Raw genomic sequence first — 16,953 nt, 5'->3', positions numbered from 1 at the left:
TCAGTTATCTGCTGCTACAGTTGCTATAAGTCCTGGGGAAATGGAGGCACAAACACTTTGTCTTTAACAAAACCCCATTAGAAACAAAATCACAAGGGGTTAGATCTGGGGATCTCAGTGACCAACAAAGCAATGGTTTAGCGTTTGATCCAGCTTAGCCAATCTAGCAATGGGTAGACTATCATTCAGGTGGCTGGTATATGTTTTAAGCCAATGTGGTGGAGCACTGTCTTGCTGCAGAATGAAGCCAGGAATTGCTTATTCCATCTGAGGAAACAACCAATTTAATAGCAGTTGGTTAGTAAATGCACATGCTAATAAATTTTTCCATGAAAAAAAACGGACCAAAAAACATAACTGTTGGGAACCTTGTCCTGAAATTGGTTTTTCCACCATTTGGTGTTGTGGTTCTTTACTAAATTTCGTGCAAAAGTATCTTGGAACAACAATAAGTGATGATATTTTGGCATATTCCAAAACACAGTATGTTTTCACCTGCATGGATGGTGCCATTTTGATTAATAATGCCTCTGGCAGTGATTTCGTAACTGGAAGATTTTTCACTGTTGCCAGGTAAAACTTATATAATTTTAGTTTCAGAATTAATTTGTTTCAGCTAAATAAATCAATTATAGAATTTGTACTGTGCTATTCTTTTTGTCCCATTCAATATAAAACATCCTGTATATATATAAAACTTTCCATAGAACTGCATTAGTCACGTTTGTTGTAATTTGATTTTTTGTGTTTTGGTTATTGTTTTTTATTGCAATAAATTGATATTGTATGATGGATATCATTATTTTATTGTTCTTTGCATGTACATTTTTGTTCAATGCTTTTCAAGATTGAACATTTTGTACTTTTTTTCTCATATAGAATTAGTGATTTTTGCCTTGTTTCTGTATCTTTTAAACCTTTTGAATTTTTAAATGTAAAAAGATTTTATATATGAAAATCATAATTAAATAGCATCTGTATTAGAATTTTTAAGACAGAAACAAGAATTTAGCACATCGTTTACCAGAATCAAATTTTGTATGTCTTCCATTAGGATTTAATTTACAGCACATCTTAAATTGTTAGGAATTTTTTTTTTTTTTTTTTTTTTTTTTTTTTTGTATGAAAATTTATATGTCCATAAAAAATTATTCAAACACTATAAAAGTTATTGGCTATATTTTTTGTACATAGCTAATGTATATCAATTTCTTTTGTGCAATTTAAGCATAGATATTGTATAAGGAAATTAAACTGAAATGCCGCTTGAGCTAATTTGAGCACTATTATATAAAATAGTAGTGAGCAATGTTACGTAGAACAGTAGTGTTTGATGCAGCTCAAATCTAGAAATAGAAACATTAAATAAAAACAAGTGTGTTAATATTAAAGTTTGGATTTTTATTCATTGTGCAAATCATTTTTATAAAAAAATCATTTTTTTCCTATTGTGAATTTGGTTCACAGTGTTATCAATTGATGAAAACAAAATATATGTGTTATTTAGCCTCTGTGATTTGTATTTTATATTATTATTAGGAAGACGTCAACAGTTTAGGCGAGGAGTCTTCTAGTGAAGAAGGTACATTAAATTGTTCTGCAGATGAGAAACCAACTGAAAACTCTGCATCAGTTGAAAACAGCACAGAAGACAATAGCAATATAGGAAATATCAGTACAGAAAATGTATCTCATACAGATTCTGATGAAGAAGGCTGGATTACTCCAAATAATATCGCCGAAATACAAAAAAAGATGGGGTTTTTGGCATTAGAAGAAAGTACTTCAACAACTGTGGGTTGCATCACAACTGATTTTGCAATCCAAGTAAGTAGTATCTGTATAATTTAATTGCTACATTTTATATAGCTTCTGTGCAATTTCTGGATATCAGTTTTCTATATTTTAAGAAATAATTGGTGCCTTTGGAAGCGCACAGGAAATTCAAGTTGTTATTTTTAATTAAAATTTTTTTATCTATGAAAAGTGTTTAAAAATTAAGGAACTAAAATTATCTTTATGCAGCTGATGCATTCATTTTTATAAATTAAGTTTAAAAACATTTTTATATTTAGTAAACAGAACTGCATGTATTTGCAGTCATGCTGCACAGCTTGAATGTACCTTTGGCTGGGGATCTCAAAAGGAAATTGCAAAAAAAAAAGGGGATATGCACAACTAAATGTTATAGCAGTTCCATATACAAAATGTTAACATTCTATAGCTAATTTTTTTTTAATTATGTGAGATAGATACGTATGGATTGATAGATGGATGTTGCAGAAAAATTCATTTTAATTCAGTTTTGGAAAAAAGAATCCTATATTCTTGTCCATGAGTACAAAAGTGATGCAAAACAATTGTCTGAATGGATTCAGGATGTGTCAAAATGGATATTTCCATTGGAATATGATACTGGAATTTTTTTGTGATTACAGTACCTCCTTTACTTCATGTAAGGGAGTAAAAAAAGAGTTAAATTTTTTTTAACTTTAAAATATGCTTAGAGCAATGTAACCTAATCCTTGAGTTTGAGTTCAACTTTCATAATTTAATTATTTCTTTTTTAGAATGTTCTGCTTCAAATGGGTCTTCATGTTGTTTCAGTAGATGGTATGCTAATCAAACAAGCACGTGTTTTCATTTTACGCTGCTATGCTTGCTTTAAGTAAGATATCCCTTTTAATATTTATCATGAATAGATATATGTTTTATTGTGGATGAAATGAAGATTTTGTGCCAAATGTGTATCAGCTCTGTCTTTAGTGATTATAAATTATAAAATGATAAATCATATTTGTTTTTAATGTAGAACAATTTGATTGATGCTGTAATGATAAATAGCTCCATATGCTAAGAATTTCAAAATGTTTTCCATTGAAACAATAATTTCAAGTTAGAAATTTACAGTACAATGAAACTTCCAATATTCAAACTTGCTGAAACAGTTTTAGTTTGTTCGAGTTTCATTTCTCGACTGTTTTGTTGCTTATGTGAGGTTTTCTTGTATATTATGAATGCCATGTGAGCTTCTCTTGCTTAAAATTGCTTAGAGGTCATGGAATATGAGCAACTGTTCTAAGGCTGTAGTCAGTAAGGAACTTCTGAACATGAATGAGAATTCAATGAATTGGTGCAAACAACAGGTATGGCTTCCAAAAATTAAAAGCTGTAGTTTTTGAAATTTCCCTGCATAGTAATTTTATTAATGATGCAACTTTATTCTTATTGAAGGCATGAGAGAAGTCTTTCTAAATTCTCCCTACCTTTTTTAAAATTTTTAATAAGAATACAGTTGCATCTTTTTCATATTAATCTTGCAATGCTAAAGGAAACTTTATTTTCAAAACATTTTTTTGGCTGTGGTTGTCACTGTATCAATATTCAGTTGATAATCTGTTATAACAAGCTGTTCCACTTGCGTAATTACTTGATGTACTTGCGTAATTACTTGATGACGGGTTGATGTACAGTCTAGGCTCTTTTAGTTTGCTTTCACTCAATATTCAGTTTTCATTGATTTGCTAAAACTCATGAATGCACTCGTTTTATGTTCATGACACCATCATCAAATGTTTTATAGGGATTTTATTATACTAGAGTGAAGAACATGAATTATAACATGCTGTTTGAATGTTAGTATTATCATCTTTAACCTATGATAGGTGTTTCTTAATGCGATCATGTACTTTTGTAATTTTAATTAGAAAAATATGAGAGTTTGTTTAAGAAACACCAGTGTCTTTCATGCAAAAGTTCATTTATCAACTGTATATAGTGTTTCTGGAAATTGTTTAAACAATGCTCTACCCTTAATATTAATACTCGAAGGGCATCCATCATTGGAAGAAAACATGATAATGTCACATGTAAGTCCCCTCCCCCCAAAGAATCTGAATGCTTTCAAATTTTACATTACACCCAAAGGGGCATTTTTTAAACATTTTAATGTCAAATGATAATGTCAAACATGATAATGTCAAATGTAAGGGAAAAAAAAAAACTGAATGCTTTCAGATTTTACATTACATCCAAAGGGGCATTTTTTAAACATTATGTTCTATATTTCAAATTCGGGCTTCCAGGTGCCCATATTCTGGTGGAAACGTATGTTATTCAAAACTTGATGGCTCTAGGTAGCGTTGTTTTAACACTATGTTAGAAACATACATACATTTATGGAAATTCTTCATTATTTAATTTCTTTAAATATAATGCAGGGCTGTAATATTTGGTGGCAACAGTTTGAAAAGTGAGCCGACATTAACAGCAGTGTGTCTGATTGCCCTGAAAATCGACTGAGCTATTCAAAATCTATGTCAAACTAAGGTTTCTTTCTCCCCCCCCCTTTATTGTGTGTAATTTTAAATGGTTGACTGAAATCAAAGCCAAACTGGTTATTGAATCTCTTATTTGTCTACATTTGTCTGCCGTATGGCAATTTTCCATCATCTAGGTGGTTCTTTCCTCTGGCTTACTGAATTTAAATGATGCACCATAGTTTTTAAAACAATTTTCTAACTTTACATGCTTCTGTTCTCAGGGGAAAAAAAAAAATGATGGTAGGCTCTGTCTTTTAGTTTAAAGAGCCGCCGCTAATGTTTAATGTGTGGTGTTACTAACAGAAGTGTGAGGATGTTATAGAACAAATAAAACAAACAAAAGATTTTACATACACACATATATTTTATTTTTTATTTATTACACTTGTTCATTCAAAATGATCCTATGTAAAACTGATTGATAATATGAGAAATATGATACATTATTTAAGATCCCTGCAGTTATATTCCTAGTAAATGTTAAATCTATAAATGAATTGCCAAGTGCACTTGGATAGTTACTTGGCACCATATTGAGATTAAAATGATATTTCATAAAATCAAATGCTTTGTTTGGTTTGATATCCACATTGAAATCTGTTATCATAATGATAAGAACATCTGTATCTACAGTAAACTTCGCATCGATCAATAACAGCAGTCTCAGAATATTTCATCCATCTACTAAGCAAGAACATCATCGAATCTCCTGAATTACCAGTTAGATGAATATGCTAGAATAAATCGTGACTGTCCATTAGCAGTTACTGACTGTCTAACAGATGACATTGGCACTTGTACATGGTCATGCATGCAAAATTTTGGTATTTTTGGCATGTTATTATGCATATTCCATTTGTCAAATTTTATTTATTTATTTATTTGTATGTGTGTGTGTGCTAATGTGCTCTTTCATCTGTCTAATGATGTATTTAGATTGATCGTAACATTTGTAGTTAGTAAGATATAGGCATTTGAATACATCTCAAATAGTGTCTTAATTTTTGCTCTCCCTTCAGACCATAATAGAGGAATATAATCCTGCTTTAAAATTTAGAGATTTTACAGCTGGAATACATCACATCTATGAATTATCAAAGCACTCAAAATAATTTTAAGTAATAAAGAATATATGCAACAGTGAATTAGAGGGCTACTTTTGTTTGGGAGATTATTAAATGCAAGACTGAGAAAAATTCGTTTGTTGAAGATTTATATGAGAAATATTATAAACAATGTCACAGACAAATAATTTGTCAAATCCTCCAAGATATTAAACATTTGGCTGAATAAAAATGGGCATGTCATAGGTTGCAGCAACAAGTCATCCAAATGTTAGCCATAGTGTTATCCACTAATTATAGAATCAGTTCCTTAGTGAATGTACAGTGTCAAGATGATCCAAGGCAGGCTATTCATTGGTAATGCGCTTTCTGAGGACTGCTGTCTCACACTTTCAACTGCATGAAGGCATATCGCAGATAAGTCTAGGTACTCTTTAACCCTTTGCGGCGCACTACACGTTAATGTTGGAATTTCAACAAAAAAAGTTGTATGCAGTCCATTTAGTCCTAAAGGAGTATACAAGTAAAATTTTATAAAAATTGCACTTACCATTTTAATTCTGTGGGTGTTCCATGAGGTGGAACACTGTGCTGCCAGAGCTTTTAAAAGTGCGACTAAGCGAGCATTGCAGTGAAGCACAAAAATGAGTAGAAGCATTTGTATAAGAATGAAAAAACTCTGTATTATGGCTGTATACATGGGTTCCCGGATATACACAATATTCTTGAATACATACGGATAAATGAGATAAATATTTATATACACAAGTCCTATATACAAAAATATTTACAAATTTTTGGAAAGAGAGCTTCAGAAAGAGTTGGACCTCTCCGTGCCATTTATGGAAAATTAATAATAAAAAAATTAACTACGATTAATATTAACAACAAAGAAAAATAAGCCTATAATATATACATACACGAAAAATATCTACACAATTATTGAAAATAAACGGAAATGAGACTAAAATGTGACAGCAAAAAATTCACGCAGGTCTAAGTAAAGATGAGTCAAGCTACTAATAAAATTCCCGCCTAAAAACTACTCCCAAAAAATTCGAGATGCCAATATTAGGGCTTTCATAACACAAAACACACCTCACCCCTCAATACTGCTTTGTTTGAAATCATCCCCCCCCCAAAACAAAGGAAACAGAAAACGTAAACAACGGATGTTGTCTCCTAAGCACAGATGTTCTGATTCATAAGAGCATGAGATCGCTAAAGGCACATTGTTCCTGCTAATGGAACGCCCGGTCAATGATTCTGCGTATGGTTTTTGTATGAAAGATTAAAAAAAATTATAGAACAAATAATTTGGAGTACAGACAGCAAAATTATGCCTAATTTTTTTTCTAAATAAAATTTTTTATATCATTAAAAAAATAGAGAACATTACTTGAAAAAAAGTGGATTTTAATAACACATAATAAATGAAAATTCTGTGTTTCCTTGTGATATGCTGCTATCTACTGTTTAAAAAGAAAAGTTCAAAGTATATTATAAAGGCATTTTTATCTATTTACGGTTGAATTTAAAGGTTTCAGAAGCGATTCAATTTGGGTGTTCCATGTAGTGGAACACTGAGCCACAAAGGGTTAAAATCTGACTTTTACCATGCTATGATCTGGAGGAAATAAGGAACAAATTACAGCCAGTAGAGTAATACTTACTGAGGTGCTAATGTCATTGTTTTGTTACAATTCAGTTTAAGCAGCTCATACTGGCCTGTGTATGTTTCCTGCAGGATCTAACTCAGTTTGAATTTATTAGAACAATATCCTAGAATTATATGAAGACCAAATACTTATACAATTGGCAATTCCTGTTATTTTGATTGATGATATTATCCATCATTGTAGTACATGTATAGTTAATCATTATCTTGACAAGTAAGGTATTCAGGAGATTGACTAGCTGTTTTGATTACCACATCATAATATAATTGAGACATATGAAACCCATATCTTTAAACAAGCTATAACTATGATTATAACATATATTGTTTTTGTTCCTTCTAAACCAGTGTTTCCCAACCTTTTTTGTGCTATGCCCCACATAATTATCTCTAAAATTTTTAAGCTCCCCTAGCATATGCATAATTTTTAATATTTAAAAATTGAAATGTTCTCCAAAGAAACTTAAAAATGATAGCTTTTAAGAAGAAATGACTACGAAATTTTGTGAGCAAACACAGTAAGTGAACTTTAAAAACATGGAGAGCTGAAATTCGAGAAAAAACTCATTTTAGTGAAAGTTTTCCATTTTAAGTATTAGTAATTTTTATTATTTAAATTTAGCGAGTTCCTTGCGCTTGATACTTGCTGCAAAGAAATTTTATGTCAGGTTCTAATTTAGATAACTTGAGTCTCAAGTCTTCCGGTTTCATTTAGCAGCGAATCATTTATGGCACTAAATCCACATTCAGCAAAATATGAAGACAGAAACGGTAACAATAGTTCTCTTGCAAATTTTGTTGCATTTGGATATCTGATTCTGGTTTCCTAACAAAGCTATATCATCGCTCCTTTTATATTAAATGAAGTTTTAATTGACTCATCATTTTGCATTTCTGCGAGTTCTTTTTACTGCATATTTGAAATATCAGCCAAATCCACTAGCATTGGCAGCATCATCCAAGTTGGAAAATCAATTTGTTTTAAGTTACAAAATCTTTCAAATCAGCCGATAAAATTTTCAGATGATCGACAATAACAAGTATAGCGGTATCAGTAACAGGTATAGAAGTAGTCACGCCACATTTTTGGAACCAATGAGACTTTTCAAAATTTTTGTGGTAAATAGTATATGCCTGACATAATTCAACAAAGATAATGAAACCAAATATCTTCCTTTTGCATCGACATAAGTTTTATTTGCTCCTTGAAGTTATATATTTAATTTTTCAAAGATATCGGCTAAATAACCAACAATTGCCTTGTTATCATCTGTTAACGGATTTTTCATTTCAGATTTGTCGCTTATAAAATAACTACGAGTGTCAAATAGTTCCATAAATCTTTCCAAGCAGTTCCCTTTCGACAGCCTTCTTACTTCAGTGTAATTGAAGTCAGTGTGAAATTGAAAGTGAAGTACAAGTCTCATATAGTCTTCATTTTGTTCTTCATAAAATAACTTTAAAAGACGTTCACATTTGGCCCTAGCTTTAGTAGCACTTACACTTTATAACTGAATTTAGTACTTCATTTAGAACAGGAGAATTGGAATTGTTTTTAGCTAGCAGGTTTTCTCTATGAATAACACAATGCACAAGAAGCATTTCTGGATTCTCGTCTTTTATCAATTTTAAGCAACCCTTTTTCTTATTCCGTGCTTTATTTTATTTTTCAACCATCATATTAGGAGCACCATCTGCAGTACAAGATGTATTATATTTTTATTGGTATATTTTTTATATCTAAGTAATTTTTTAGCTTACTACAAATATCTTTGGAGGTAGTGGTGTTTTCTAATGATTTACAGAAGAACATTTCTTCAGCAAAATCCCCTTTATGAATATATCTAAGTTGGTTCATCCATTTGCACCAAAAATTTTCTTATTTTCAGCTTTTCAACAAGTTGTATTTCAATATCCTCATTTAATCTTTCTTCTGCAAACAGTATTGTTATTTAGTGGCACAGCTTTAACGTCTTTGTCATCTTTTTCTTGAACGTGTTTTAAATGCTGATATTGATGGTTTTATTCAATTCTCCCCTATAGTACGGCTTTTCCCAGATTAAGCGATGAGTAATGAAATTTGATAGCCTCAAGAGCACGATTAACAGTTGCATTCATTATGAGCAGTAAATAGAGACTTTAATATTACTCTTTTTTCAAAAATTTTCCTTAAAGTGTGAAAATAATTCAAATATGAATTAATATCAGCATTATGTTTTGCCTTCAAATGTGCCTCAAGACAACCTAGTTTCATTAATTCATTGGTCAAGCATTATTGGCATAAAAGACAAAAGTTGACCGGGTATGAAACCAAATTTTAAATATGCCTCCGAATACTGACGAATGTTTTTTTCTTGCTTGCACCCCTCATTTCACTAAGGGTTGAAAGAAATAAATATAAGATCAATATAAACAAAGCTGAAAGCAACTGCTGTTGCTATTCAAGGAAAGAATAATACACTGGTTGCCATTCCTACACTAAAAAATAAAATAAATTCGTTGGCTGAAATGTGCGAGAAACGTCTGGAAAACATAATGTGTCAGTTATTTAAATGTCCATGTCTACAGTGAGAATTGTTTGTAAAATATTTAAAATGCACCACAATTTAAAAACTTTTTTACGTATACATCACTTACATTTTTCTTTATTTTGGGGAATAAAAAATGAAATTTCGAAAAATTTTGACTTCATGAAACATATTTAGAACATCCTTTGTCCCCTTAAACTCTAGACGAGTCCATTTTTGAATTGTCCCCCTTAACAGTCAGATTTCTCCCTTGTGGGGCGTGGGCCTTACGTTGGGAAACATGGTTCTAAACTATCTGATAGTATAATCAACAGCATGAGTAAGAGGTGCAAAACCTCTTTATATCTTATTTGCATTAAAAATATCTGCCCCGAAAACTGTTTTTTAATTTTAATATGGTTGTGTCTCATAACAGTTTCCCATCTCTGGCAAATAACCCATTTAACAATTATTTTCATATTACTAGTTTTAATTGTGTATATATGCATGTTTGATTTTAATTAAATAAATTCTTAATTTTTACTGTTTTCATTGTGTGTACTTTTAATTGTAATTTCTTTTTAATTTAGGACCACCAGTAATATCACAAAGAAGTTTTGTCCAAATTGTGGAAATAAAACTTTGAAAAGAGTTGCAGTTACTGTTAATGAAGATGGAACCAAAAATATACATATTAATTTTCGTAGACCTATCAATATAAGAGGAACAAGAGTAATTGAGCTTTTCTATTTTATTTTGTTTAAGTACTTATGTATATTTTGAAAATTATATAGCAATTGTACATATGCATTTTATTTAATTATTTTTGTACCTCCTGGAAATTTATTTGTACATGTTTTATTTACAAATTTCAATTAAAAGGGACTATTTACGAGTTCTTACATAAGTATATTTGAAAGTCCCTATCATATTACATTCATCCATTGGGTAATATTTTGACTGTTATAACTGTTATTAACAGTATGTTATAACTGTTATAACTGTTAATAAATAATTGTTATAACTGTTATAACTATATATATATAATAATATAACTGTTATAACTGTTTGACTGTTATAACTGTTATTAACAGTATGAAAACTGAAAACTGCACATTTGTTTAATTGAATTTCTATAAAAATGTCAATACCTGTTAGTAAAAGTTAAAATTTTAAAATATCTGGTTGTAACGAAAGTTTTCCGCCAAAAAAACATTCTTAATACAGTTGGTGGGGGACAAGAAACCAGTATCTTTAATGTGGGTAGTAATCACCTCTGCCAACATTTTGGTAGTTCATCAAAACCTTTGGCCCAGAAACTTGGTGACAGCGAGTCCAAAAACACATCAACCTCATTTTGGATGTCCTGTGTAGAATGGAAGATAGCTCTAATAAGATGTAGCTGCAGGTGTGAAAAAAGGTAGAAGTCCAAAGTAGCGATGTCAGGGCTGTATGGTGGGTGCGGCAAAAGATCACATTCGAGTTCATACACAGTCCAGTCAGTGAATGCAGTCTTGTATTATCTTGATGGAACATTACCTTTATGCATCGGAACTCAGTTGAATAATTTTTCATGATAGCAGCTTTAACACAGAGTAGCATCTTGCTGTACACCTTCCTGTTGAGGTTTTTAACCTTTTTCCAGACACTTTTTGTGGATAATACAATGGCAGTCCCACCAGATACAAAGCATGATCTTTTTATTACTCAAATTTCACTTTGTGATGCTGCCTGTGTTGTTGAAGTAAATCCACTTTTCGTCACAAGAGAAGATCCGGTTCAAAATCTTGTCCTTGCATTGATATTCAAGCATATTAGTGCAGGCCCTAACCCGTCTGTTCTTATCTGCTTGAGTCAGCCCATGTGGCACCCAGGAATTGAACTTGTATGTCAAGTTTATGTGATACATGGCACTAACGTCTAACTCCTTAGCAAGCTTTAGAATGGTTCTTCTTCCACAAGTTCTCGCATACGGGCCTCATCAATTTCAGTAGGCCAGCCAGAGCTTGCTTCTTGAGTTACTTGAAAGTCATAATCTTTTGTTTTAGAACTTTCGGTACCAAACTTTCAGAGGTTCATATGATACAGCATTAATACCTAAATTTATACACATGATTTAGTGACATTCTATAGCTGACTTCTTGCAGCCGAACTGAAAGTAAATGATGTTTCTATTCTGATAGTGTGATAGTTCCATTTCAGACACCTTGCACTTAATGATAACGATATTTTTTTTACAAATTTCACAACACTAAAGCAAGTCTCTTTCTTCCAAATGGCAACATGCCAACACAAACTGTTTGTGCAGATAATATTTGTGGTGGCGGGAAGCTTTCATTAAAACCGAATAATTAGTGGATCAATTGATGACAAATTTTTGGCAGAGGTAATTAAAATTCTAAACATATAATGGGAGATCAAAAATGAATATCTTATAATAATGATAAAGTTTATTCAGACGGGAAGAGCAATTAGAGATGCTTAGGAAAACATCTCTGTAACTTCCTTTTAAATTACTGGTAACTGACAACAGTCACCATTTAAATTTAGTTGTGTAAATATTTATTGTATATAAGAAGCCAAACTGTAAATTACATTTCAAATATGAAAAAGTAATTTTTATTTCTATTCCCAGAACAGGCTTTTATGACATTTGTTTAAAGTTAATAATTACCTCAAATTGGTAATATGTTCATTGCATAAACTGCAGAATAATCAGAAAGATCAGAATCAGAAGTACAGGAAATATGTGATACTGTAAGGCGTAGATTTTTAGCATAGAAACTCTATCGATTTTGAGGACTAACAAAGCCCCTCTTTATCAAGAGCAAAGAAATCTGCAACTGAAGAACCAAGTCATGAACATATAGCTGCATTCAGATGATGGTACAAAGGGCATAAATGGTTTAAGCCAAGGCAACCAGTCTGTGCTACAGGTGTGGATGGAATTCTCGCATTTTATTCCTTGTGAGTATGCCTCTGTGACATTTACATCACCATCTGAACTCAATCTAAGGAAGTTGAGAGAGTAGTGCCATCTGTTAATAGAAATAATAGTGAAAATTGAAAAATTATGATAATGAAGATTTAAAAGCAATAAGAAGGATTGGATTAAAATCATTAATTAAACATGGTAAATTTTTGTGAATATGAAAAGCTTCAAGAAAATCTAATTCTCCAGTGGAAGAACTTTCCTGAATAATTTTTGCAAACCCAATGTCGAAATTGTGATTAAATTTCCAACTATGATTAGCAATCATAAACTTGTAAATATCATCTTTTTGGACATAAAATTCATGTCCCCTACTGTGAAACTTTAATGCTCTTTTGGTTTGGCCGATGTATCTTGAACAATACTAAGATATGCTATAAATTCCCCAAAAATTGAAGTCAGAAATAGTATCTGTAAGCGTGAAAGTGTCGTCAACATAGCGAATCCAGAGACGAAAAGATAATTTCTCAAATAATTCAACTTCGAAATAGTGCATGTAAATGTCAGCAAGTATAGGACTGAGAGGATTACCCATAGCTAATCCTTCAATTTGGCGATAATATTTATTTTGGAAAACAAAGTTAGTTTGATTTAAAGAGACTTTAGTAAGTGAAAATTCTTCTCTCCAATTTTAGGATACGAGAAACACAATTCTCAAAGCCTAGTTTCAAGGCATTTAAATGATCCTTCGACTGGAACGTTAGTAAACAGAGATTTAACATCGAATGAAACCATAATGGAGCTCAGGGGAGAAATATGTTTAAGTTTATCAACGATTTCAAAAGAATTTTTTACAGTGTAAATATTAGAAAGTAATGTAGAAAATATGAAAAATAAATATTTGGCTAAAAGATTTGAAATGTAATTTACAGTTTGGCTGCTTATATACATTCCTAACTTGAAAACTATAGGTCGAAGAGGAGTTCCAGTTTTGTGAACTTTGGGGAGGTCCTTCAGTTATCAGTTTCATGACTCCATCCAGTTCACATTTGAATCTGAATCTGACAATATGCTTCCCTTCCTTGATATTCTTATAATCTGCAATGAATTTGATTTCAACACTACTGTTTACCATAAATCTTTTCTGTTCGCTTGCCATCCCATGTTAAGTCATGTCACCCGACTAAACAAAGAATGGCTTCTTTTTACTATCATGGTTTTCGCACTCTCAAAGTTGTTCCTCTGAATCTCTACTTGGTAGTGAATACAATTATTTAACAGCAGTTGCCACTGATAGAGAATTTTGTCCCATGGTTATTAATAAATCTCTTAGAAAGTTTTCATATTTCCATTGAAGAAAACATTCTGCTGTTAGGAATAACGTTAATAACCTAGTCATGATTGCCTTTCATCCTTCTGTAAGCTACAAAATTGCAAGAATTCTCCAAATGTTCAAGTCAGTTCAAGCCTATCAATAAAATCCATGGTTCACTTAAAGATACTATTTTTGACTTCAATTCTTGGGGAATTAATAGCAAATCTTGTCAGTGTTGTTCAAGATGTATCGGTCATACCAAAAGGTTTAATTAAGGTTTTGCATTAAGGAATATGAATCTTATGTCCGAAAAGGTGAACCTACCTAACACTTTTAAATCTCTATTATCCTAATTTTTCAATTTTCATTATTATTTCTACCAACAGATGGCTATTAACTCTCTCATATCTCTTGATTCCCTTAGTGTATATGAATATGTTCGTAACTTGGTTTTTCAGTTGCAGATTTCTTTGCTTCTGATGAAAAGGGACTTTATATGCCCTCGAAATCGGTAGAGTTTCTACGCATAATACAGGTTTCTTTACTTTCATGGTGTACATTAGATATTAAATTATCTGTGCAAATCAGTAATAATCATTACAGATCATAAGAAAACATTATAAAGGATCATAACAAAATGTCGAAATACCTGCTGTTGCAGTTATAATATGTTCATTCTTAAGAAGAACTTCACATTCCATGTGTTTCCAGCTATATCTAATGGAAAATATATTTCTGCTATGTATAGGGTGGTCATAAAGAAACTTTCCCATATGTAAACCCCTAGTAGCCTATCCACTTAATGAATAGAAATTAAATTTCACATATTGTTATTTGAAGGTATGCACTCAAGATTATGATGATTTAAAACAATACAGCTCTCATGGTTACAGTTACAGTTAAAAAAAATTTTGAAGTTTTGAAATGACAACACCCACTAATTCCTATGCAAATTGAGCAGTGCATTGAAAACCAGTAAATAATGTTGGAACAGTACATCTGTCTATAAAACATATGCAGAGAGCATTCTAAAAGACTAGTGATAACATAAAAGCATAGAGGGAAAGAACTTTCATTGGAATTGCAAGTTTTCAATGTGTACAACGTTCCAAGATAGATACACATCAAACCCATGAGATTTGTCGTAATTGAAAGATGCCATAAAACATGAAGTTATACAGATTCCTCCTATAATGTTATGCTTGCCATTATTGTGTCAACAATCTACCACATTCATTTTGATTGTTTTTCAGTGTTACCGTCTGTGAAGGTATGCACATTGAAAACTTGTAATTCCCATAAAAGTTTTTTCTCTCTCCTCTCTTGTGTGTTCCTTGGTCTTTACAATGCTATTCTTTGCAAATCTTTTACATGAGCAATTTTTGTCACAGTATATCGTTCCAATATTGTTTACTGTTTTCTTATGCCCTGAAAAATTTGGGCAAGAAAAAAAGAGGGTGCTGCCAATAGAAAATTTCAAAATTTTTTCAATGTGAACCATGAGAGCATTGTTTTAAATCATCAAAATCTTAAGCACATACCTTCAAATAATATATGACATTTCATTTCGATTGATTGAGTGGATAGGCTGCTGGGGGGGGGTTCATATATCAAGGAAGCATTTTTATGTCTATTCTGTATATTTGACATTTCTGCTATGTCTAAAATAGCTTGAAATATGTGATAAATTATGCCAATCAATTTTTTCTGTTACTTTTAGTTAATTTGCAGATCTAGTCTATTTTAAAAATAATTGCATTTATTTTGCTGATTTCAATTTTCTCCTAATAAGAGTAATTATTAGGAGAGTAATTTTTAAGTACTAATAAGAGTAATTATTACTCCTTATTAGGAAAGTTTCTCCTAATAAGAGTAAAAGATATGTCTTTTAATATGCTTTTTTGTTTTTCTTGTATGTACAGCTTCTGAAATAGTAAAAGAATGATATTAACTTCTTCCTTCTTTCATTTTACTTTTAGTACTCTCTACCCATGCCTAAAGGAGGTAAGCATGCAGTCAATCCTGTGTTGTGTGAAGATCAGCCAATTCCACAGAACAAACCTCCCAAATCTGCTCTGCAGAAAATTGATGCATTAAGTCCAGACTATGAAATTCTGCCATCTCCGTTTGCTAAAAATGATGTTTACAGTCGGGCTGCTTTATTGGGCATCAGAACAAACAAAAGTGGAAAAACTAAAAGAAACCCAAATGAATGGTCAAAACGCACTGGAAATAGGAAGAGAAACTAGAAATGAAATAAAAATATTTAAAGAGTTTTTATTGAAGTGTTTATTTATAAGATTTTCTTCGCCAAATCAAACACCAAACAGAAAGTAAGGCCAAAATCTAAAATCTAGTTCCTAATCTTGAATTATTAATTTGTTAAGGAAGCATAAAATGTTTAATAGTTTTGAAGAAAAAGAGTTAGTTTTTTATGCATTCATCGGCATATAAACTCAGTCAAGTACGATGCCGTGCTTTAATGCTGTTTGTTATGCTTCCCTAAAGACACTTTACGGTTTATCCATTTTCTGGATCAGCAAAGTGAAATTTGTGGTTCACGGTGAAATGTTCGAAGATGGTATCTCTCAATGACAACCAGTAAAGTTTTTGCAGATCGATCAAGAACTGCAATTACAAAGCATTCGCTGGATTCTCGGCACAGTCCAGCTAAAACCCATCATTGTGGAAGAACCTACTGTTTCACCTAGTGAAAAGGCTTATGTCTGTTTCTACAATCTTGTCGCTTCCACCAATTTTCACTGTTGGCCAAGCTATTAAAGCTGCTGTGGAAATCTCCTGCATCAACAGTCATATTATGGTTATGTTATCTTAAGTTGTAATTCACAAAATTTAATTGATGTCACCTTTTGGCACCAGAAATGTATGAACTTAAGGATTGTGAGGAAGGGGTTTTGTAACCATCAAACCAAATTTACTTTCTCACTTATTTTCGCTCAATGAAGGACATTTTCTCAAATTGTGAAATTCATGGCAGGTAGCAAAAAAAGAAATGCGTTAAATAAATATTTATTTCCTGCAAAAAAGAAACTAAACTCATGAATTGTGTGAAACCGAACTTGTGAATTTTGTTAGATTTACCACAATTAATTAAGCATCACTTGTATTAATAAT

The 16,953-nt window shown here is 31.6% G+C and overlaps 1 protein-coding gene across 1 annotated transcript in view; it reads left to right on the top strand.

Annotated features, from left to right (window-relative positions):
• The window catches only part of LOC118184610 (RNA-binding protein NOB1), a 58,521-nt gene extending 42,427 nt beyond the window's left edge, over positions 1 to 16,094 (top strand). Inside the window, exons 5-8 of the mRNA XM_035354316.2 lie at positions 1,540 to 1,827; positions 2,571 to 2,668; positions 10,162 to 10,303; positions 15,798 to 16,094. Coding sequence (XP_035210207.1) covers positions 1,540 to 1,827; positions 2,571 to 2,668; positions 10,162 to 10,303; positions 15,798 to 16,067 — 798 coding nt within the window. The 3' untranslated portion in view covers positions 16,068 to 16,094. The remainder of the gene's footprint in view (positions 1 to 1,539; positions 1,828 to 2,570; positions 2,669 to 10,161; positions 10,304 to 15,797) is intronic.
• Positions 16,095 to 16,953: the final 859 nt, after the last annotated feature.

Source organism: Stegodyphus dumicola, chromosome 1 (assembly GCF_044657685.1).
Source record: "Stegodyphus dumicola isolate Sdum_Otavi_A_Nest chromosome 1, ASM4465768v1".
In the NCBI taxonomy this organism is placed as follows: Eukaryota; Metazoa; Arthropoda; class Arachnida; order Araneae; family Eresidae; genus Stegodyphus; species Stegodyphus dumicola.
Note: the sequence above shows the minus strand (reverse complement) of the source record. Positions and strands in the feature narration are given on the sequence as shown.